Source organism: Heptranchias perlo, chromosome 29 (assembly GCF_035084215.1).
Source record: "Heptranchias perlo isolate sHepPer1 chromosome 29, sHepPer1.hap1, whole genome shotgun sequence".
Classification (NCBI taxonomy): domain Eukaryota; kingdom Metazoa; phylum Chordata; class Chondrichthyes; order Hexanchiformes; family Hexanchidae; genus Heptranchias; species Heptranchias perlo.
Genome location: NC_090353.1, coordinates 17,974,144 through 17,998,177, shown reverse-complemented (window position 1 = coordinate 17,998,177; position 24,034 = coordinate 17,974,144). Strand labels below are relative to the sequence as shown.

Genomic DNA, 24,034 nt, shown 5'->3' with positions numbered 1-24,034 from the left:
CTTGACCATTTCCAAGTAAACCATATACACGATTTATTTTCCGAAATGCATAGCTTGGAATTACTTGAGGGTGGAGTTCGGGGCTGACACATAATGCTGAGTGACGCACCATTGTGCTCAGTTCGTCACGTAACGTTATGGTTGCAGTATCTTTAAAATCTTGAGAACTCTCATGATTTTTTTGTAGATATAATAGATTGAAAACACTGCCAGCCCCCATCGTTTAACATGGCGCTACTTACTTTAAAGTTAACTTTATTGCTCATAAAAGGTAAATGAACCTGGAACTCTATCATTCCTCAAGGAATGAAGGGCACCATCGTCAAGAGCAAGCCGCCTCCAACCTTTATTCATAAGGATCATTCCCTGAATGTTTCGGAAAGTAAATTAATTGGATATACTGAAATTCTAAAATATTTTTTACGTGTATATTTGTCACCCTCTGACCTCGTACTCAAAGCTGGACACACAGAGGTCAAGAAGCTCCAGGAAGCTGAGCAGTCGCTGGGCTGGAAATCTCCGTATCCACCGTTTGATGGTCACTTCATCAGCATTCTTCAAAACCCACAGAAAGCAGAACAGGAGAGTCTGGATCACTTCTACTGGCATCGCAGAACTTGGACTTGGGAACTGCAAGAAAGAGAAATGTTAGTTGCATCTTCCATGCGAGGGGCTGTTAAGGTGGGCCAGCAGCAAACTCAGGGTGGGCATTAATGTTACACAGTCAGTCAGCAAAGGGAGCTGGACAGCATCAGGTTTTTATTCCCCCTCACAAAGAGGAGACCCCCTTATGTCCGAGTGTGGTCCATCAGCTCTTAACACCCCTACCCCCAGCTCCTAATTGGGAGATTAGAACAGGCCATGCGGGGAGCTTTCTGCTCTTTCTCAGCCGTTTTCTCCCCTCCTCTCCTGTAGGCACTGACTCCCTGCTGCTTCCACGAGTGCTGGTGTTCACCACTACCTCACTATTTGTCACGATTGAGCCTAGTGTGAGTTTCAGCAAGATGTTCACCAGTGGGGGGCATCACAGCTGAACCTAATCCTGTCCTCATCCATTATCCAGTCGTTACTGGACAGTGATCGGCAGCGGGTACCCTGGCTGATTTATCCTGGACCCAGTACGCTGAGGCTAACTGTGTCTCAGCCTTTGATTAGCTCCCTCCAGACAGAGTGCAACTCAGCAGCACATCTGCATTTTATGACCGAGGCATTGTATAGCTCATTACATCCCACACTTATCAAATGCCTCTTTTTTGTCTCTCCCCACAATATGCTCCTTGCCCCCCATAAGACACCCTACTCCCCATGATACACTTCTCATGCCCCATCATATGCCCCTTGGCCCCACGATATGCCTCCCTTCCCAAGATATGCTCCTCATCCCGTAATACAATCGCCCCAATGATTTTCTGTCCGACATGCTGGCTCCCTGCTCGTTGCACCACTTCCGGCATTTTCCACGTGAGGGTGGGTGTATAATACAGCGGCCCAAGAATAGTCAGGCTTATTATAATTACTTGCAAATGATGGGAATACCGACATACTTCCCAGCATTTCCATCTTAGCACAAGAAATGCTGCAGCCATCTTGGCATCCAGAATGAGTAGGAGAGTTAAAAATGAAAGGGCCGGGAAGTCTATACAATCAATGGCTGGGCTCGGGAGGTGGCCAGGGGCCTGCCATCATTTTTAAATCGCTCTAAATCCAGAAAAATATTTCTTTTTTTAGGTATTGGGTACTAGGTATTAGGTATAAGGTACTAGGTTCCTTGCTTTTTGTGATATATATTAATGATTTGGACTTAAATGTAGGGGGCATGATTAAGAAGTTTGCAGATGATACAAAAATTGGCCATGTGGTTGATAGTGAGGAGGAAAGCTGTAGACTGCAGGAAGATATCAATGGACTGGTCAGGTGGGCAGAAAAGTGGCAAATGGAATTCAATCCGGAGAAGTGTGAGGTAATGCATTTGGGGAGGGTAAACAAGGCAAGGGAGTACACAATAAATGGGAGGATACTGAAAGGTGTAAAGGAAGTGAGGGACCTTGGAGTGCATGTCCACAGATCTCTGAAGGTAGCAGGACAGGTAGATAAGGTGGTTAAGAAGGCATATGGAATACTTTCCTTTAGTAGCCAAGGCATAGAATATAAGAGCAGGGAGGTTATGCTTGAACCGTATAAAACACTGGTTAGGCCACAGCTTGAGTATTGTGTACAATTCTGGTCACCACATTACAGGAAGGATGTAATTGCACTAGAGAGGGTACAGAGAAGATTTATGAGGATGTTGCCAAGACTGGAGAATTTTAGCTATGAGGAAAGATTGGATAGGCTGGGGTTGTTCTCTTTGGAACAGAGGAAGCTGAGGGGTGATTTAATTGAGGTGTACAAAATTATGAGGGGCCTAGAAAGAGTGGATAGGAAGGACCTATTTCCCTTAGCAGAGAGGTCAATAACCAGAGGGCATAGATTTAAAATGATTGATAGAAGGATTAGAGGAGTGCTGAGGAAAAATGTTTTCACCCAGAAGGTGGTGGGGTCTGGAACTCACTGCCTGAAAGGGTGGTAGAGGCAGAAACCCTCAACTCATTTAAAAAGTACCTGGATGTGCACCTGAAGTGCCGTGACCTACAAGGCTACGGACCAAGTGCTGGAAAGTGGGATTAGACCAGGTGGCTCATTTTCAGCCGGCGCAGACATGATGGGATGGATGGCCTCCTTCTGTGCTGTAACTTTTCTATGATTCTATGAAAAATAGTTGGGGTCAGGGCCACATCCTTGCAGTGGGGAGAATCCCTATCCCACTCTGCTTCCACTGGTGTTATGGCCGAGTGGAAAATCTAGGCCATTGTGTGGATCCGGTGGTCTATTATCAATGGATGTGCGACTGTACAATTCACAACAGCATCAGCAAAACTAGGCCGATGGAAGAGGATTGTTCTTAGAGCAGAGAAGGTTTAGTGGAGATTTGATAGAGAAATTCAAAATTATGAGGGGTTTTGATGGAGCAGATAGGGAGGAACGGTTTCCACTGGCAGGAGGTTCAGTAACCAGAGGACACAGATTGAAGATAACTGGCAAAAGAACCAGAGGGGGGATGAGGAGAATTTTTTTTACGTAGCGAGCTGTTACGATCTGGAATGCTCTGCCTGAAAAGGTGGTGGAAGCAGATTCTATGATAACTTTCAAAACGGAATTGGATAAATACTTGAAAAGGATGAAGTGTACAGGGCTATGGGGAAAGAGTGACTAATTGGATAGCTCTTTCAAAAAGCCGGCATGGGCAAGATGGGCTGAACGGCCTCCTTCTGTGCTGTAAGATTCTATGACAACTTAGACTGCAGAACCTCAGGGAAGGTTGAAGAACTGGAGCTAGTCTGTGCTGCTTAATTCAGGACAAAGAGCCACCCTGCAACTTCACCTACACGCCAACTCTGACTGAAAACATCCTGGGCTGGAAAGAGTTAACCTCACTTACGCCTGAGGCGGGGGCCGTGTATCTATTCGTTAAGGCAACAGGTGGTGACGACACAACTGGCGATGAGAATGAAAGGCTGGAGAGGTTTCTGGGAATTGAATAGAGTGCAGTCAATTTACTCCTTGAGCCGTCAGAATCTAAAAAAAAACAATAGGAAATAGACAAAGTTTAGGGGAGCATCACTGCGCCTAAGAAAATGGAAATAATCACCTGCCGCATTCTGCATTCCTGCAACAGGTCGGCTGTCGGATCCTCACACAGTTAGTGAAGTCCGTTATAAACGGGAATCATCTTCAGTATCAGTCAATTCAACAGGTTGGAGTTTTATATCGAGGATTAGTACAGCAGGGATCACAGAACCCCTGCGTTCACAACGTGAACACTGACAGCGTTGCTTGCGAAAGAAAAGCTCCCCATCTACTGTGTCCGTACTGTGACCTTTTCCCAGCTGCAGATATAAATATAAGTAAGGCTTGGCCACCTGTATTATTTCATGTCTTCGACTTATGAAGGAAAGAAAAACTTGCATTTATATAGCGCCTTTCACAACCTCAAAACGTCCCAAAGCGCTTCACAGCCAATGAGGTACTTTTGAAGTGTCGTCACCGTTGTAATGTAGGAAACATGGCAGCCAATTTGCACACAGCAAGGCCCCCACAAACAGCAATGTGATAATGACCAGATAATCTGTTTTAGTGATGTTGGTTGAGGGATAAATATTGAAGACTCCGGGGAGAACTCCCTGCTCTTCTTTGAAACAGTGCCGTGCAATCTTTTACGTCCGCTTGAGAGCACAGATGGGGCCTCGGGTTTAACATCCAAAAGTCAGCACCTCCAACTGTAAAGCACTCCCTCATTACTGCACTTGAGAGTCAGCCTAGATTTTGTGCTCAAGCATCTGGAGTGGGACTTGAACCTACAACCTTCTGATTCAGAGACAAGAGTGCTACCACTGAGCCACGGCTAACATCTTTGAGATTTTTTTTCTCTTGCATCCTCTCCATGATTCCTATGCTCATTTGCTTTCACACTTAGAGTTTGCAAGATTGATTCTGGTGCTCATGTCTAACCACTAGCCCTACTGTCTGGCCTCAATTCCCATTTCTGGCAGCTGGTTATTGGGTAATGTGGAACAGTCAGACACCATGGTTACACTTTCTGGAAATAAATATTTTTGTACATTGTGATTTGGAGGGTGGGGCCGGGGGTGAATGTGGGCCCATCAGCTGGCCAACTAAAAATAGAACACACTCACACACAAAATTAATTTTTACAGCTAAAATGAATCAGCAGATCCCAGGGTCATGCTCACAAACACGAGCAGGGTGGACTTTACATGGAATGTACAGCCCAGAAACAGGCCATTCTGGTCCAACTGGTCTATGCCGGTGTTTATGCTCCACACGAGCCTCCTCCCTACCCAATTAGCATAACCTTTTTTCCTTTCTCCCTCGTGTTTGTGCGTTTCTGGGATGAGAGGGTTGAGTAAAATGGGCCTATACTCTCTGGAGTTTAGAAGAATGAGAGGTGATCTCATTGAAACATATAAGATTCTGAGGGGGCTTGATAGGGTGAATGCTGAGAGACTGTTTCCCCTGGCTGGAGAGTCTAGAACTAGAGGGCATAGTCTCAGGATAAGGGGTCGGCCATTTAGGACTGAGATGAGGAGGAATTTCTTCACTCAGAGGGTTGTGAATCTTTGGAATTCTCTACCCCAGAGGGCTGTGGATGCTGAGCTCTTGAATAATTTAAAGGCTGAGATAGATAGATTTTTGGACTCTAGGGGAATAAAGGTGAGAACAAAAGGGAAGGTCTGTGATAGGGTGGAGGGCAGGAGTGATTAAATGACAAAAGTGATGATGGTGCAAAGCAAGGAGGGTGGTAATGGGACAAGTAAAGAAACAAAAGATGGGTCTAGAGGAGCTGTAAATGGCAACAGCAGATCCATTACCAGCACCCGCTGTCCGAAAAAATGGGAGCAGTGGTTATGATCTGAAGTTATTGAAATCAATGTTGAGTCCGGAAGGTTGTACAGTGCCTAAACGAAAGAGGACAAAGAGGTCAGACTGGGAGTGGGACGGAGAATTAAAATGGCAAGCAACCAGGTGCTCAGGGTCACGCTTGCAGACTGAACGGAGGTATTCAGCAAAGCAATCACCCAATCTGCGTTTGGTCTTCCCAACGTAGAGGAGACCACATCGGAGCAGTGAATACAGAATACTAAACTGAAAGAAGTACAAGTAAATTACTATTTAATTTGGAAGGAGTGTTTGGGGCCCTGGACGGTGGGAAGGGAGGAGGTTAAAGAGCAGGTGTTGCATCTCCTGCGCTTGCACAGGAAAGTGCCGTGGGAAGGGGAGCGGGTGTCGGGGATGATGGAAGAGTGGACCAGGGTGTGGTGGAGGGAGCTGTCCCTTTGGAATGCTGAAAGGGGAGGGGAAGATGTGTTTGGTGGTGGCATCACACTGGAGGTGGCGGAAATGGTGGAGGATGATCCATTGAATGTGGAGGCTGGCGGGGTGGAAGGTGAGGACAAGGGGGACCCTGTCATGGTTCTGGGAGGGAGGGGAAGGGTGAAGGCAGAAGTACGGGAAATAGGACAGACACAGTCAAGGGTCTTTTCAACTACAGTGGAGGGGAATCCTCGGTTGAGGAAAATGGAAGATGTATTGGAAGCACTGGTGTGGAAGATGGCATCATCAGAACAGATGAGACCAAGAGGGAGAAACTGGGAGAAGGGAATAGAGTCCTTACAGGAAGCAGGGTGAGAGGAAGTGTAATCAAGGTAGCTGTGGGAGTCAGTGGACTTGTAATAGATATTGGTTGACAGCCTATCCCCAGAAATGGAGATGGAAAAGTCGAGGAAGGGAAGGGAAGAGTCGGAGATGGACCATATGAAGGCGAGGGAAAGGGTGGAAATTGGAAGCAAAGTTGATGAAATTTTCCAGTTCGGGGCGAGAGCAGGAAACAGCACTGATACAGTCAACAATGAACCGGAAAAAGAGGTGAAGGAAAGGACCTAAGTTGGACTGGAACAAGGAATGTTCCACTTATCCCACAAAAAGGCAGGCATAACTGGGACCCATACGGGTTCCCATAGCAACACCTTTTATATGGAGGAAGTGAGTAGAATCAATGGAGAAGTTGTTCAAGGTAAGAACAAGTTCAGCCAATAGGAAGAGAGTGGTGGTGGATGGGGATTGGTTGGGCCTCCATTCAAGGAAGAAGCGGAGGGCCCGCAGGCAGTCGTGGTAAAGGGACTGGACGTCCATGGTGAAAAGGAGACGGTTAGGGCCGGGAATCTTGAAACTGTTAAAGTGGCGGGGGACGTTGGAAGAGTCGGGGATGTAGGTCCGAAGAAACTGGACAAGGGGAGAAAAAAAGAGTCAAGATAGGAAGAAATATCTTTCATAATTGTTTATTAATTTTTAATAATCTGTTCCTTTAATAATTTGCTACGGTTTGTAAGATATGGGACTAGGATTCTTTGCTGCAGCACCAGATCTGAGAGAGAGGATTGACGATTCAGTAAAACTCTCCTGTTTTCACGTCAGAGGATCACGCAGCTCATTCACTGTTAATCCCTCAGGCCTGGAGTTCACCTCCTCACTCCACACACAGACTCTCCCTGATCTCAGCCATGCTCAGGAGCGTCCTCACCGGGCCAAGGCTGCTGCTGCCGCTCACGCCCGTCTCTTGAGCGACTGCTCGTAAAACTACACTGGCTGCGGCCTACAGGTAGCCTGGCCTCTAAGGGAGAGAGAGGGCACACAGGCCTAGAGGAGGAAACAGGCCATACAGAATGCACAGTTACTGCACCAGTAATCTTTTCTTATAAGACCATAAGAAATAGGAGCAGGAGTAGGCCATGTGGCCCCTCGAGCCTGCTCCGCCACTCAATAAGATCACGGCTGACCTTCGACCTCTTATGAAAGAGGATGCATCCTGTTTATGTTGTTCACCAGTCGCTCTCCTCATGGACTCGTTTTTTTCCCCCTGGTCCGCTCACTTCATTTACCTGACAGGTTCTGCAGTTGGGGGAGGCCACTCAGGACGATGTCCAGCAGCGGCAGGTACAACGCTGCCACTTTCACCTTCACCTCAGGGTTCGAGAACCTCGGGTCCCAATCATGTGAAGCCAGGAGGCCGTGAAGCAAGCTCACTGCATCTCTTCTGATCAATCTGCTGAAACACCAACATTTAAACACAGCCGAACATGAAGGTCCACTGTAAAAGAGCGCAGTGGCACGACTGAAGGAAATAGCCAGCGTGCGCGTGTGTTACTAGTTCTGTGTTTGAGTGTGTGTGTGTGTGTGTGTGTGTGTGCGTGTATGTGTGCGCGCGCGCGTGTGTTATTGGGTTTACATGTGAGCACATATGTGTATGATATTAGTTCTGGATGTGTGTGTACATATATTTTACTAGATAAGTGTGTGAACACGTATGTGTTTGTTAACAAATCTGTGTATGTGTGTCTTACTAGGTCAGTGTTTTAGCATATATGGGTGAGTGCATGTTAGTATGTCGGTGTGTGAGTTTGTGTGTTACTAGGTTGGTGTGTGAGTGTGTATGTGTTTGTATTAGTGGGTTGGTGTGTGCGTGCATGTGTGTGAGTCTTACTAGGTTGGTGTGCAGGCATGTGCGTGTATTAGTAAGTCAGTGTGTGTGCAAATGTGTGTGTTAGTGTGTTGGTGCGTGAGCATGTGTGTTACTAGGCTAGTGCGTGTGTGTTACTCAACTTAACACCTACCAACTCCACAACGGAGCAGGAGGAGAGGGTGGACCAAAGGTCAGTGGCGGGGTGGGGGGGGGCGGGGAGAAGAGAAACGGTAAAATCCTGAAAGCGGAACAGGTGTTTCCTTATAATGGTTCAGCCCCTGGGTATTTGCGCTCCCGCCCGTGTGTTTCGCTCACCTGCCCGAGTCAGCTTTCAATACGTCAGCCATTTCCTCCAGGAGCAGCCCGACCAGGTAGTGCTGTTGACGGAATTTCCTGGAGAGTTTGAACATTCCCGCGGCAGCCTCGTGAACAGTGGCATCCTGCAAAACAGGAGTCCTTCTCATTTCAGCTGAAAGCACATTCTGTAAATCTGGCAGAAAGAGCATCTTTCTGGTGGGAGGTTTGCTCTGAGTGTGATTGTGAGACGGGAAGTTTGGATGAGGTGAGGCAAGGCTCAGGCGAGGCAAGGCTCAGGCGAGACGTTCAAACCCCACGAAGCAGGCGGCAGTGCTTTTTGTACCTGATTTCAGAACGACATTATCCATACAGTGGGGCTCACCACCGCAGCCTCTGGTGATTTGCATTTGGAAGGGGGTGGTGCAGGTTTACGCTGGGGTCGGGGAGGGGACGGTGCAGGTTTACACTGGGATTGGGGAGGGGACGGTGCAGGTTTACGCTGGGGTCGGGGAGGGGACGGTGCAGGTTTACACTGGGATTGGGGAGGGGACGGTGCAGGTTTACACTGGGATTGGGGAGGGGACGGTGCAGGTTTACGCTGGGGTCGGGGAGGGGACGGTGCAGGTTTACACTGGGGTTGGGGAGGGGACGGTGCAGGTTTACACTGGGATTGGGGAGGGGACGGTGCAGGTTTACACTGGGATTGGGGAGGGGACGGTGCAGGTTTACGCTGGGATTGGGGAGGGGACGGTGCAGGTTTACACTGGGGTTGGGGAGGGGAGGGTGCAGGTTTACACTGGGGTTGGGGAGGGGACGGTGCAGGTTTACACTGGGGTTGGGGGGAAGGTGCAGGTTTACACTGGGGTTGGGGAGGGGAGGGTGCAGGTTTACACTGGGGTTGGGGAGGGGGTGGTGCAGGTTTACACTGGGGTTGGGGAGGGGGTGGTGCAGGTTTACACTGGGGTTGGGGAGGGGAGGGTGCAGGTTTACACTGGGGTTGGGGAGGGGACGGTGCAGGTTTACACTGGGGTCGGGGAGGGGAGGGTGCATGTTTACACTGGGGTTGGGGAGGGGGTGGTGCAGGTTTACACTGGGAATGGGGAGGGGAGGGTGCAGGTTTACACTGGGGTTGGGGAGGGGGTGGTGCAGGTTTACACTGGGGTTGGGAAGGAGACGGTGCAGGTTTACACTGGGGTCGGGGAGGGGAGGGTGCATGTTTACACTGGGGTTGGGGAGGGGGTGGTGCAGGTTTACACTGGGATTGGGAAGGGGGTGGTGCAGGTTTACACTGGGATTGGGAAGGGGGTGGTGCAGGTTTACACTGGGGTTGAGGAGGGGACAGTTTAGGTGCTCACTGGGGTTGAGGAGGGGACGGTGCAGGTTTATACTGGGGTCGGGGAGGGGAGCAGCAGGGATTTCAGGTTGTTGCTTTACCTGAGAGAGTTTGTTGCCTTCTTGCGTCACAAAGCTTGAGATGAGCGGGAGGTTCAGGGTCACAAAGTGCTCGTGGCTACAGACGACCCTCAGGAAGTCGATGCGTCGGTCCTGCAGGTGAGGTTGGGCGACGGCATTTTCTGAAAGCTAAGAACAAAGGCGCTCCGTGCGAACGTGACACGTGGAAGCAACTCATGTGGAATTCTGGGTCGGCGGGAGCGAGGGTGTGGTGTGGTTACGTGACCTCGGGGCGTAATCTGACCCCGAGACCACCTCACCCCAGGCTATTCCCTCCCCACCCACCTTTATTGAAGGAAAAACCTTAACAACCTTGTGCTGATGACAATCAATGTACAAGGGTTTTAAGAGGTTGTCGTGGCCGGATGGGGGAAGTGAGGGAATGGTTCCCGAGGCAAATAAAACTGAAATGGTTGCTGATTCTGATCGCATTCCTGACACAAAATATCACCAGGCTAGGACTTTTTAATTTTGTTACACAATTCCGTTGTGCTTAAGGATCCTCCATTCAACATGGAGGGCACAGCTGGAGAAGCAGGGACGCAGACACAAACACCCCCCCAAACCGCGCACACACGGTGGGGTCCAACCATCAGCTCCTGAGCCAACAGGCTCCGTATCACAGCAGCACTGGCCCCACCACAGGCAGCGGTGGGCTCATTCTCTGCAAATGAGCGAGGCGGGACCTGGGGGTCTGGACTCCATCATTCCTGAGTCAAGGTCCTCCATCCAAGGAAGCGGGATTCTCAGCTGGCTTCCTTTCCAGGCGCCCAGTTATAGTTCAGGTGATTTACCTTTAACTCCAATCCCATAATTGAAGGCCACATTCCCAAGTTTGAGTGTTTGATCCCGATTTGAACTCATGCAGACTTGGGAATCAGTATTAAAGATAAGTGGTATTAACCTAAACTACTTTCAAATAGTGGGAACTCTAATTACATGCATCATTGTGTTGGCTGGTTTGATCGGTGTGTGTGCAGAAGAGGCCAGACAGACTCTCAGGCCTGCATGTTGGCTTGAGGCCTGACTGCACATGTATTGGGTGCAAGGATATTGGTTAATTACTTATAACTGGAAGCAGAATGTAATAGCATCAAACCTCAGCAACGCAGCTTCCCCACCCATCTCACACTCACTAATTTACACTCGGTCACACCCTCCCACCCATTGCACACTCACTAATTTACACTCGGTCACACCCTCCCACCCATCACACACTCACTAATTTACACTCGGTCACACCCTCCCACCCATTGCACACTCACTAATTTACACTCGGTCACACCCTCCCACCCATCACACACTCACTAATTTACACTCGGTCACACCCTCCCACCCATCTCACACTCACTAATTTACACTCGGTCACACCCTCCCACCCATCACACACTCACTAATTTACACTCGGTCACACCCTCCCACCCATTGCACACTCACTAATTTACACTCAGTCACACCCTCCCACCCATTGCACACTCACTAATTTACACTCGGTCACACCCTCCCACCCATTGCACACTCACTAATTTACACTCAGTCACACCCTCCCACCCATTGCACACTCACTAATTTACACTCAGTCACACCCTCCCACCCATTGCACACTCACTAATTTACACTCGGTCACACCCTCCCACCCATTGCACACTCACTAATTTACACTCAGTCACACCCTCCCACCCATCGCACACTCACTAATTTACACTCGGTCACACCCTCCCACCCATTGCATACTCACTAATTTACACTCAGTCACACCCTCCCACCCATTGCACACTCACTAATTTACTCTCAGTCACCCCTCCTTAGTGACCATGTGACAACCCTGGGTCAGCTCACACTGAGCCATTCGTTCCAGTTGTTCCGTGGGTCCTTGAGATAATTTTGATCACCAGCTGACGTATTAAGAGGACGACCTAACCCGAACCACCTGCTCAGCACAGTTACCTCTTTGTGGTGATGACCAATCAGACGAAGAACGAAGCCTCGGTCCATGAGAAACAGCAGGTCATTCAGGAAGAACCCCAGGCTCAGGTTTGTCATTTCTGTGATATCAGCATCCTGGAGAAATAAAAAGTCACCTCAGTTACCTTAAAACAAATATGCTCAATGTGCTGTTATTCTCCATAGACAGGACAATCTTACATTGATAAAATCACCTCTTGCCCCCAGCAATCCAACTATCAACCCGGTCCTTCGCACACCCGACTGTGACATTAATCATATCGTACCGAACACTATCCTCCTCTAGCCTAGAAATCTGTATTATAAAGAATTTTCCTGTGGAGCTTATAACTGCAAAATCGAATAAATAAACCACAAACACAGCATCCGCTAAACACAAACCGCTGCCTGAGCAAAGGCGCAGCTGGAGGGGAGCCACTGGTGAGCACAATCCCCTCTCACCTCTCACACGATCTTACAGCATCCCTGACACAGGTAAAGCAGCAAAAAACAGAAATTAAGGGGGTAATTTTAACTTACATCGCCAGGCGGGAAGCCCAAAGGATCGGGCATAATGCCAATTTTACACCCCGCCCAATATTACTCTCCGTTAACCCAATCGATCGCCAGTTTGCCGATGGGTGGGTTAGGTTAAAATCGCCCCCTAAATCTTTGTAAAATGGATATTTTACATCAGCATGCAGTGTGTCAGCCTTTCAAACTGGTCAACTCACTAAAAGTGAACAATGTGCAATATGCTGACAACAGCCAGCTCTGCCACATTTAATCCTTTCCCCCTCCTTACAGGATGACTCAATACTTTATATAAAACTCTTTGTTCAAGAGTAGGATGCCCACCTCTGCTGGTGGAATCACTGCCCGTGGTAAGTGAGGGAAGTGCAGAACGTGCCCCCTCACCCATTGTTACCGGTCCCTCCGAGGCATCACATCTCCTGTTTTAATAAGTATAGATATATTTAATACTGCTGGTAGGTTCATCATTCTCCGTGTATGTTACTAGCAATGAGATGCATTCAAACAGTGGCAATACTCCCATAAATAGACCAATAAAAATCAAGGGGAGTGGGGAACCCAGGGTAGGAAATGTATTAGATTATGAAATAGTGTCAAGTCACTTCCTGAATTCCTGGGAGCAAACAGTAGCCAGAGTGTCTATTGACACCACTGTGTCAGCCAATGAGTTGGAGGTGGGGCAGGACTTACAGCAGGACTCAAACAAAGTCTATTTACTCAGCAAACAGAGTCTATTTAAACAGTGCACTACAGCATACAGTCTACAGAATCTAATTAAATAGTGCACTAAAGCAAACAGTCTACAGAGTCTATTTACATAGTGCACTACAGCAAACAGTCTACAGAGTCTATTTAAACAGTGCACTACAGCAAACAGTCCACAGAGTCTATTTCTACAAAATACAGCAATCAGAACTCATAACTGAAAGTAGAGCAACTTCTCCCGATAAAAGCAGGGTGATTTCTCCAGCAAAATGCAGTGTGGAGGATAGTTACACAATACAAATTATGTGCGATAAATCAATTCCCGTCACTTATAGCAGTGCGATCTCCAGGCGTGATTAAAGGGGGAATTACCCAATCATCTCCATTCTGGTCGGGAATAGTGTTGCTGGTCTGTTCAAGGTGGCCAGCTGCTCCCTCTCACAATTGCGACCAAACCCAAACAAATCACACTGTGCACCAGTGTGTGTACAATCTTGAGCTGCAGGGTATCGGAGAGCTGGGCCCCGTCAGCCTGAGCTCAGTGTAGCAGCACCCACCCACCTGATGTTTCACAAACTCTGTACCAATGTTGACCATCGTGTAGATGATGCCCGAGAAATATTCTGGGAACCGCAGGTTGGGAGGAGAATTCCAGCGGCCCGTGTCAGTTACATACTGGCTCATACTTTTAATCTGAAAGAAAATAGAAAAGAAAAGAAGCTAAGTTACCATTGGCAATGCTGTTAATTTGAAATACAAACAGAAAAAGATCAAAATACACAGCAGGGGCCTTTAGCATCTGAAAGAAAAGGCAGGGTAATGATTTGTGTGGCCACTCTATGATTAAAGGTCTTTACCTGAAACATTATTCTCTTTTCTTTCCAGATGCTGACAGACCTGCTATGTAGTTCCAGAAGTAAACATCTGTCACACATCCGTACGACTGGGCAGAATAATGCTGCTTCTCACTGGAGATGGCCTCTGCACTGCCAGATATTAATAAACTGCAACTCACAAATGGTCATCTGTGATAGTTCCTCTGCATCTACCCTATCAAATCCTTTTATCATTTTAAACACCCAATTTGATCATTACTTAGCCTTCTAAACCCAAGGAAATGCAAGCCAAGTTTATGCAACTTGTCCTCAAAGTCCTGGTAACATTTTGGTGAATCTGTGCTGTATTCCCTCCAAGGCCAATATATCTTTCCTAAGGAGCAGTGCCCAAAACTGAACACAGTATTCCAGATGGGGTCTCACCAAAGCTCTGTATAACTGAAACATAACATCCTCCTCTTTGTATTCCAGCCTCCTTCAGATAAAAAAACATTACATTAGCCTTTTTGATTATTTTTTGTACCTGTGGACTAACTTTTACTGATTTGTGTACATGGACCCCTAAATCTCTTTGTTCCTCCACAGCTTCTAGTCTCTCACCATTCAGAAAATTTGTCTTTTTCAGATCCAAAGTGGATGTCATTACACTTCCCTACATTGAACTCCATCCATCACTATCAGGCGTCACTATCAGCTTTACTTCCTGTGGGGTGGGGAATTTATTTACTCGAAGGTGGCCATTAGTGCCAGGGAAAACAAATCACTTAGACATTGGGTAGAAAATTTACCGGCTATAGAAGTGCCACCAATACCCAGAAAACAGCACCAATACCAATGAAACATCACCATGGATATCAGTGAAATGTCACCGGTACCTGAGAATCAGTGTCAATACTCAGGAAACACAACCATTAACACCTGTGAAGTGTCACTGGTACCTATGTAACACAACGGATACCCGTGAAATGCCACTGATACCCGTGAAGTGTCTTCGATGCCAGTACCTGTGAACCACGATAACTATTAAACATCACTGATATCCATGAACATCTCCATTGCCACCTGTAAAATGCTCTATGGATACCCTGAAACATCACGATACCCATGAAAAGCCACCAATATCCATGAAATGGCCCTGGGTTTATTAAAATTCTAAGAGCAAAGAAGGTTAAAGGGAGATTTAATAGAGGTGTTCAAAATTATGAGGGGCTTTGATAGGGTAGATAGAGAGAAAATGTTTCCACTGGCAGAAGGGTCGGTAACCAGAAGACATAGATCTAAGGTAATTGGCAAAAAAGCCAGGGGGGAGATGGGGAGAAATTTTTTCCCTCAGCGAGTTGTAAAGATCTGGAATGCACTTCCTGAAAGGGTGGTGGAAGCAGATTCAATAGTAATTTCAAAAGGGAATTCGATATATACTTAAAATGGGAAAATCTGCAAGGCTATGGGGAAAGAGCAGGGGAGTGAGAGTAATTGGTAGCTCTTTCAAAGAGCTGACACAGGCACGATGGGCCGAATAGTCTCCTTCTGTGCTGTATGATTCTATGAGTGCATAAGTCCATGCCTTGAAATCATTTCTTTCACCCAGATACACATAGACAGAAACAGTTGCAAATTAAACTTCTCAAGTAAGTTAAAGCATTTTAGACGAGCATCATACAAAAGTGAAATTCTCCTGTGGGGTCAGCGGTGTCCGTGTTAATAAGGCCGACTCACCAAGAGCTCAAAGAAGAACCACAGATGGCTGTACACTTGATCTCTCATTTGTCCACTGGTGAATACAATGTGATAGGCCAACTCCTCGTGGAATAGCTGTGGGAAAATCAATCATTGCAAAAATGAAAGAAGAATTAAATCACTGGTTGGGGAAAGAGGGAAACAGCATGCAGGCAGACTCTAATTTTCTGCTAACGTCATTCTCAATCTGACTGTACCCAGAGCCTCCTGACCGCTCCATCCTCTGTTGGGGGTGGTTCGCAACTCTTCCGTGCGACACAGTCACATCTGGCGGAAGATGCAGAGTCGCTGCTGGAGAGGCTGAACCCGTCATTCTCAGATAGTTTCTGCCTGTGAGATGGAGGAGGGAGCTCAGTCCCAGGCTATGAACCACCTGCAACCAAGGGGCAGGAACTCAGTGAAAGGCCTTCTCTAATGCTGCAGTGAGCTGGCCGCAAGGTGCAATGCTCTCTGAGCCCCTTCACTCCCATGGTTACAGAGCTCCATCCCTTCACTCTCACTGGTTGGAGTGTTATTTGAGCACCTTCACACTCACCGATTGGACCGAGGCAGCCATTTTACATCTGTAACAATGCGGCTTAATGTCACGTCAGAGGCTGCCACTCTTTCGGGGAACCGAGCACATGAATTAAAAGACTCTCTTGTTGAGGTGTTACTGTCTATAATCTGGCAAAGAAGGATCCAGTTTTTGGGCCCCAACAGAAGGTGGCCAGTGGAGGAGGTGGCCTTGGTGATGAAATGCCCCCTCCAGAAACCCTGCACAGCTAGTCAGTGGAGGTAGAAGTTCACTGACCTCTCCAGGGCAACCAATGTAACGGAAGTCAGTCATACCTTGCAACATGGTACTGAATTAAGAATGTTTCTCATTTGCAGCCGCATTGCCCTCACTGTCGAGCACCATCAGCAACTTACCAGCTACATACGGGAGGTACCACAATACACTTCAAACCCTCTTCCTTCTCCTGAAAGTGTTCCTTTACTTATAGCTGACCATGGAAGGAAGCAATGGAAAACTCAAATAACTGGTATTTCATTGCTAGCTCCTGTTCTCAACCATACTAGGAACACCTTCTGAAATCGAGGTTCAATTCCACGTGATGGCACACATCTACCTTCGTCTATAAGAGGAAATGGCCCACAACTGAGGACAAGGAAGGCCCACATCAGTCCCTCAAGCCTCCTGCTGCAAATTATCAGCTAGCCACCTCAGAACCTGCTGTCCTTGTAGCAGAACAGGGAGTCAGTGGAGGTGGACAGTGTTAGTAAATTCAAGAGACAGCTGATGGCTTTTTCGAAAAAGAAGTGATTGAAGGGTTTTCTACTTCAACACTCACCAACCCATAATTTTCTGTCTAATAAAGGAAATGGGCAGGAACTCAAGGGCTGGCAAACACAGACGCAGGATATCGCAGCCAGAATATGATATGGGATTTACTGAACTTTGGGACCAGCAGATGGATCGCAATGGTCTTTTCTGATCTTATACATTCTTACAGTCTGGCCTCTTGCGTATCCCCAATTTCCTTTGCTCCACCATTGGTGGCTGTGCCTTAGCTGCCTGGGCCCTAAGCTCTGGAATTCCCTCCCTAAACCTCTCCGCCTCTCTACCACTCTCTCCTCCTTCAAGTCGCTCCTTAAAATCTATCTCTTCGACCAAGCTTTTGGTCACCTGTCCTAATATCTCCGTATGTGACTCGGTGTCAAGTTTTGCTTGATAATCACTCCTGTGAAGCGCCTTGGGACGTTTTACTACATTAAATGCAGGTTGTTGTTGTTGTTGTTGTTGTTGTGTCTCTATGTGATTTGAGTGTCTGAGGCTACTCAAAGGCCAGAGGCCTTAATTCATCTAAATTTGAACAAGGAATAAAAATGTAACTTAAAAGTAAAAGCTGTGTTTAATGTTTTGTTTGATACTTTTAAAATCCATCTGATAAACATATAACTGTTGGCCTGACCTTTGACTGCATTGGACTGCCACTTCCCTCTGCTGGCACTGTGGGTTTTGATGGTTGGATCTCAGGGTCACTAGTGCTGAGCAGGCGCATCTTGCGTAACGCAGCAGTAGCTTGTGGCTTGAGGGTGGTGTATTTCTCAGAACCTGTGGCTCTGGTCTCATGGAGAACTGAAAATAAATTAAATGAACATATTACACTAACACGGACTGGAATTGAGGCTGTAGTCAGCGAGATATGACAGCAAGTAAATAAGTGGCATCAGTTTCAACGCCGTCATCTTGTCACTCCCTGCGAGAGTTAGATTTCACCATTTCAGAATTCAGATTCACATCCCGATTCCTTGACCATCTTTCCAGATTCAGGTTAAAGTGACCAAAAGCAAATCACCATACCTACCTCCATTGGTCTGAACCGCACCAGCATGGAACCATCTAAAGGGATGGTCATTTTAATTCGTCAGGAAGCACCTTTTCACACAAAGGGTAGTGAAAATCTGGAACCCTCTCCCCAAAAAAGCTGTTGAGGCTGGGGGTCAATAGAAAATTTCAAAAACTGAGACTGATAGATTTTTATTAGGCAAGGTTATTAAAGGCTACTGGACCAAGGCGGGTAGATGGAGTTAACATCAGCCATGATCTAAGTGAATGGCTGAACAGGCTCAAAGGGCCGAATGGCCTACTCCTGTTCCTATGTTCCCATGAAGGTATCGCCTAACAGTAATAGGAGAGAAGATGAAGGAAGTCAGGAAGTACTGATCAAAGAAATGGATGAATTTGGATTTGGCCAGGCCTAGGCTGACTTCCAGTGAAGAATGAATACTTTGTTACGATATTATTAGGAAAACCGTTCTGTGTTTTGGTTCTAGCAGGACCCATTCTCTCCAATAGGATATGTTCCCTCCGATAGGACACGCTCAGATGGCCAAGAGGATTTAATGAGTTTTATGTAAAAATGCTTCAAGTTTTAATTGTTAAACATTTTGAAGATATTAAATAACCTGAGTGACCCAAGCAAGTGTTTTTAGCCGCTTGCTCCAGTACCATTGCTTGAAGCAGGTGAACACTGATCATTTAGCGAGCCTGATTCACTTTAATTCAACCCTGCCATTAATTGTGGTATCTTTAAATTTTATGAAATAAAGTATATTTTGAAATTTTTAAAAAAGTGTAATGACAATAATGAATGTAACATAATGTAAATGTAATCTGTACTGATTGTAAGGGCAATGAGGCACCCGAGAGTGTCGTGGGCTGTATTTAACGTGTATGATCTGTAATTGTATTGTTTGAATGGTGATACTTGGATTGTACTGTATGTAACTTGCAGATTGTATGATCTGTATTGTACTGTTCGAATTGTGATATTTGGATTGTACAGTATGTACCTTTGCAAATTTTATGAATAAAGTATATTTTTGAAAAAAAAAACTCTGCCATTAAAAATATTTAATTAAATTTAAAGGAGCCCTGCCCACTGATCATTTACTGGAAGAGTTTGCTGATGGCTGCACTGGTACCTGGCACACTGAACACGTAGTGAACATATGAAGCCAGAGAATAGCTTCGTCCCAATGAGTCTTTCTTCATCTCCTCACTGTTATGCAGCCGATCCACAATTACAATCAGCACTTCAAAGATTTCCTTGCTGACACAAGCTGTGAGTAAAAGATACAAAAATAACAGCAATGTGGACAGTTAGCGACAGTTAGATTATTGCTGTAGTGTTAAAGCGTCAGTTACACCTAGCTCAGTGCCCAACTCAACCAACCACAGTGCCCAACTCACCCAACCCTGGCATCCACCTCACCCAGCACAGAACCCACCTCACCCAGCACAGAACCCACCTCACCCAGCACAGAGCCCACCTCACCCAGCACAGAGCCCACCTCACCCAGCACAGAGCCCACCTCACCCAGCACAGAACCCACCTCACCCAGCACAGAACCCACCTCACCCAGCACAGAGCCCACCTCACCCAGCACAGAACCCACCTCACCCAGCACAGAGCCCACCTCACCCAGCACAGAGCCCACCTCACCCAGCACAGAGCCCACCTCACGCAACTCCAACACCCAACCCAAATGTTTTCAAATATAAATTTTAAATATACTTTTCACCAATTTAAATTTATTTCTCATATTACATAACATACTGAAATTCATCTTAAAGGGGATGAGCAATGAGGAAAGATTAGAGAATTTTAAGCTGTGCAGTCTAGAGAGGTTAAATGGGGACCTCATCGAGCTATATAAAATATTAAATGGGATAGGTAAGGGAAACCCAGGACATTAATTTTCATAGAGAGTCAGCAACCTTTGGAACAAATTACCAGTTTTTGCAGTGAGTGCAGGTTTGCTGCAAAAATGCAAAAGGAAGCTGGACAGGTTCCCAACTAACACTGACATCACAGAATAGAAAAGGTAAGTGGGGTATTGGGAGGTGTGTCTCCCAGTCACTGCACTCTCCTGGAATTTGTTTGATTGTCTTCGGGGTGAGGGTTGGGGGGGGGGGCAGGCAGAGAGGAATTTCCCACAGCATTTTTTCCCTAAATTGGCCTGAGCTTTTCCTCTGTTTTGCTGTCTCTCCCAGGAGTGGCCGGCTGGTGGGGACATGGTGTGCAGAAATTGTACTATCATAGTATGGGACAAGCTTGATGGACCAGCTGTTCTTTTCCTGTCCACCATTGTCTTACGTTCATATGAAAGTAGAATCAGAGGATGGAAATCTTAACTAAAGAAAAGTAAATTTTTTAAAAGCTATTAGGATGAGCCCCTTTACTCAAAAATTGAAAAATGTTTGGATTAATTTACCATTCAGTGTGCTGGAAACAAATACATAAAGGTTATTCCAGATAAAATTAGATGCCATGATGGGAGAGTTAATGTACTAGAGGGATTTTTTTTATTCGTTCATGGGATGTGGGCATCGCTGGCGAGGCCAACATTTATTGCCCATTCCTAATTTCCCTTGAGAAGGTGGTGGTGAGCCAACTTCTTGAACCGCTGCAGTCCATGTGGTAAAGGTTCTCCCACAGTGCTGTTAGGTAGGGAGTTCCAGGATTTTGACCAAGTGACGACAAAGGAACGGCGATATATTTCCAAGTCGGGATGGTGTGTGACTTGGAGGGGAACGTGCAGCTGGTGTTGTTCCCATGTGCCTGCTGCCCTTGTCCTTCTAGGTGGTAGAAGTCGCGGGTTTGGGAGGTGCTGGCAAAGAAGCCTTGGCGAGTTGCTGCAGTGCATCCTGTGAATGGTACACACTGCAGCCACAGTGCGTCGGTGGTGGATGGGGTGCCAATCAAGCAGACTGCTTTCTCCTGGATGGTGTCAAGCTTCTTGAGTGTTGTTGGAGCTGCACTCATCCTGGCAAGTGGAGAGTATTCCATCACATTCCTGACTTGTGCCTTGTAGATGGTGGAAAGGCTTTGGGGAGTCAGGAGGTGAGTCACTCGCCGCAGAACACCCAGCCTCTGACCTGCTCTTGTAGCCACAATATTTATGTGGCTGGTCCAGTTTAGTTTCTGGTCAATGGTAACCCCCAGGATGTTGATGGTGGGGAATTTGGCGATGGTAATGCCTTTGAATGTCATGGGGAGGTGGTTAGACTCTCCCTTATTGGAGATGGTCATTGCCTGGCACTTGTCTGGCGCGAATGTTACTTGCCACTTATCAGCCTGGATGTTGTCCAAGTCTTGCTGCATGCAGTCACGGACTGCTTCATTATCTGAGGGGTTGCGAATGGAACTAAACACTGTGCAATCATTAGCAAGCATCCCCATTTCTGACCTTATGATGGAGGGAAGGTCATTGATGAAGCAGCTGAAGACGGTTGGGCCTAGGACACTGCCCTGAGGAACTCCTGCAGCAATATCTTGGGGCTGAGATGATTGGCCTCCAACAACCTCTACCATCTTCTTTTGTGCTAGGTATGACCCCAGCCACTGGAGAGTTTTCCCCCTGATTCCCATTGACTTCAATTTTACTAGGGCTCCTTGGTGCCACGCTCGGTCAAATGCTGCCTTGATGTCAAGAGCAGTCACTCTCACCTCACCTCTGGAATTCAGCTCTTTTGTCCATGTTTGGACCAAGGCTGTAATGAGGTCTGGAGCCGAGTGGTCCTGGCCGAACCTGAACTGAGCATCGGTGAGCAGATTATTGGTGAGTAAGTGCCGCTTGATAGCACTGTCGACTACACCTTCCATCACTTTGCTGATGTTTGAGAGTAGAATGATGGGGCAGTAATTGGCCAGATTTGATTTGTCCTGCTTTTTGTGGACAGGACATACTTGGGCAATTTTCCACATTGTCGGGTAGATGCCAGTGTTGTAGCTGTACTGGAACAGCTTGGCTAGAGGCGCGGCTAGTTCTGGAGCACAAGTCTTCAGCACTACAGCCAGGATGTGGTCGGAGCCCATAGCCTTTGCTGTATCAGGATGAGCTCCAATGGGAGAGTTCATGTACTAGAGGGACGGGCTCCGATGAGCTGAGTGGTCTTTTCTTGTTCCTAATTTTTCTTGTGTTCTGATGTATTTTCTGTTTCTGCTTTGACATTTCTGAAGTCGCATCGAACTGGGACAATGAAATGCAAAGACAGAGCTGACAGACATTCCTTGAGGGGGCTCTGAGCACTTACACCACACAAGCTCTAGCTCAGCCTCATTATGAACTCTTGCTCTGAGTTAACGTCAGACCCCATACCCATCCAGGCCAAGGGTTTTAGACTCTTCATTGTGGCACGAGGTAATCACCAACACTGCACATCATTTTAACATTCTTATTCATTCTTGTTACGTATCCATCATCTGCTCCCTCCTTCCAAAAAAAACAGATTCCCACTTGTGTTGCAGTTACCGAAAGACGGCCCTTTGCTCTGCATTGTATGTATGGAGTATTGCACATCTACACTTGTCATGTGCTATATTGGTTAATATTGGTATTAACTGGAAAACATCTGATAATCAATGGATCACCCACCACCCGAATGTGGCGGTCCTCGTTAACTTTATTTATTAACAGGTACCTGCCGCTCATGTGACACATTAAACATCCGGTGAGAGTGAGAAGGTTTGGTTGCTCTAGCACCCCAGCATGAGTCAATGCTCTTAGGAAAGGGGGAGAGGAGGGAGGGAGAGAAGTGATGGTGGGAGAGGAATGGGGTGAGGGAGGGAGGAAAAGGAGCGCAGGGGAACAGGAAAGGGATGGGAAGGAGAGGGAGAAGGAGAAGGGTGGGAACACAGGACAATGGAGGGAGGAAAAATAGAGTGGGAAAGGGAGAAGGGTGGGAGAACAGGATGGCGGAGAACAGAAATTAGCAGACAAAAAGCGGAAGATAAAAGTATCCTGAAATGGGGTTTTCTGAATGGGAGAAGCCAGGGTTTGAAGGCAACTTTTACTTAAATTGTTTGACTGAATTTTCTAACAATTCAGTTGAACATCCCATTGAGTAAAGTCACTGTGCTGTAAAGCAGAGGAAAACTATATAGAATGGTGTTTAACTGAGGGAGTTAATTTAATGAGTATATATCACGGTTCACGGTGTCCTGGTTACTGTACCTCTATCTGCTGCCATCATGGAGTTCAGGACCAACAGCGGCAGCAGTTTGTCTAACACTACGTGCAGGAACCGGACCAGCTCCTCCAACCGAACCAACTTGAGAATGGAAACAGCCTGACTCAGTGCCTCAGTCTGATGGGCTAAAGAATAGTGTTCACCCACGGCTTCACACAGTGAGAAGAATCGCTCCAGGTTCCTGTCCTGTAGCAGTAAACAGAGCACAATGTAACTGGCAACCAAGAGATCAGGAGAGTCCAGACACAGAGCAAGCCAGTGAGCAGACTTTATCCTCTCAGATCTTTTTTTATTTAATAACTTTGAACAAAACAAAGGGAAACTCATAAGACTAAATTATAATATTATTCTTGGTGTCCACAAAACACTCCAGTCCTTGCGGTGTCGCAGAAGGCCTCAAGCTTACCAGCCAACACCTCATGCTCCTTCTACAGGGCCACCCGGGTGTGGACAAGACCGCGGAAGAGAGGAGGAGAGGCAGGCAGTAAGAGCGATCCCCCCCCACCCCCCATGGGCCTCGTCCATCCTGCACCTATAGATGGCCACCTTGGCTAGGCCCAGAAGCAGACCCATAAGAAGGTCTTCCGACTTGCCCACCCCCTCTGCGCCAGGTGACCAAATATCAGGAGCATCAGACTTAAGTTGAAATTGAGGAGCAGCCCCCTTAAATAATTGAACAGGGGCTGCAACCTCTCGCACTAAACATATATATTACACGTAGACTCATCCAGGGTCCTCTCATTAAGATTCCCCTACATGAGGGTCAAATTTAGTAGAATCATTGAGCCAAGCCTTTTACGATGAGATCACTCCGAGAGATCAGGGTATGATGAGATCACTCCGAGAGATCAGGGTATGATGAGATCACTCCAAGAGATCAGAGTAAGATGAGGTCACTCCAAGAGATCAGAGTACGATGAGGTCACTCCG

General features: G+C 47.0%; 1 protein-coding gene across 1 annotated transcript in view; it reads right to left on the bottom strand.

Moving 5' to 3' along the window:
• Positions 1 to 24,034, bottom strand: part of LOC137299459 (dedicator of cytokinesis protein 7-like) — a 174,570-nt gene that overhangs the window by 46,620 nt on the left and 103,916 nt on the right. Inside the window, 11 exon segments of the mRNA XM_067968199.1 lie at positions 448 to 630; positions 3,479 to 3,615; positions 7,497 to 7,660; positions 8,393 to 8,517; positions 9,809 to 9,955; positions 11,774 to 11,887; positions 13,571 to 13,702; positions 15,562 to 15,657; positions 17,538 to 17,704; positions 19,054 to 19,191; positions 23,089 to 23,290. Coding sequence (XP_067824300.1) covers positions 448 to 630; positions 3,479 to 3,615; positions 7,497 to 7,660; positions 8,393 to 8,517; positions 9,809 to 9,955; positions 11,774 to 11,887; positions 13,571 to 13,702; positions 15,562 to 15,657; positions 17,538 to 17,704; positions 19,054 to 19,191; positions 23,089 to 23,290 — 1,605 coding nt within the window.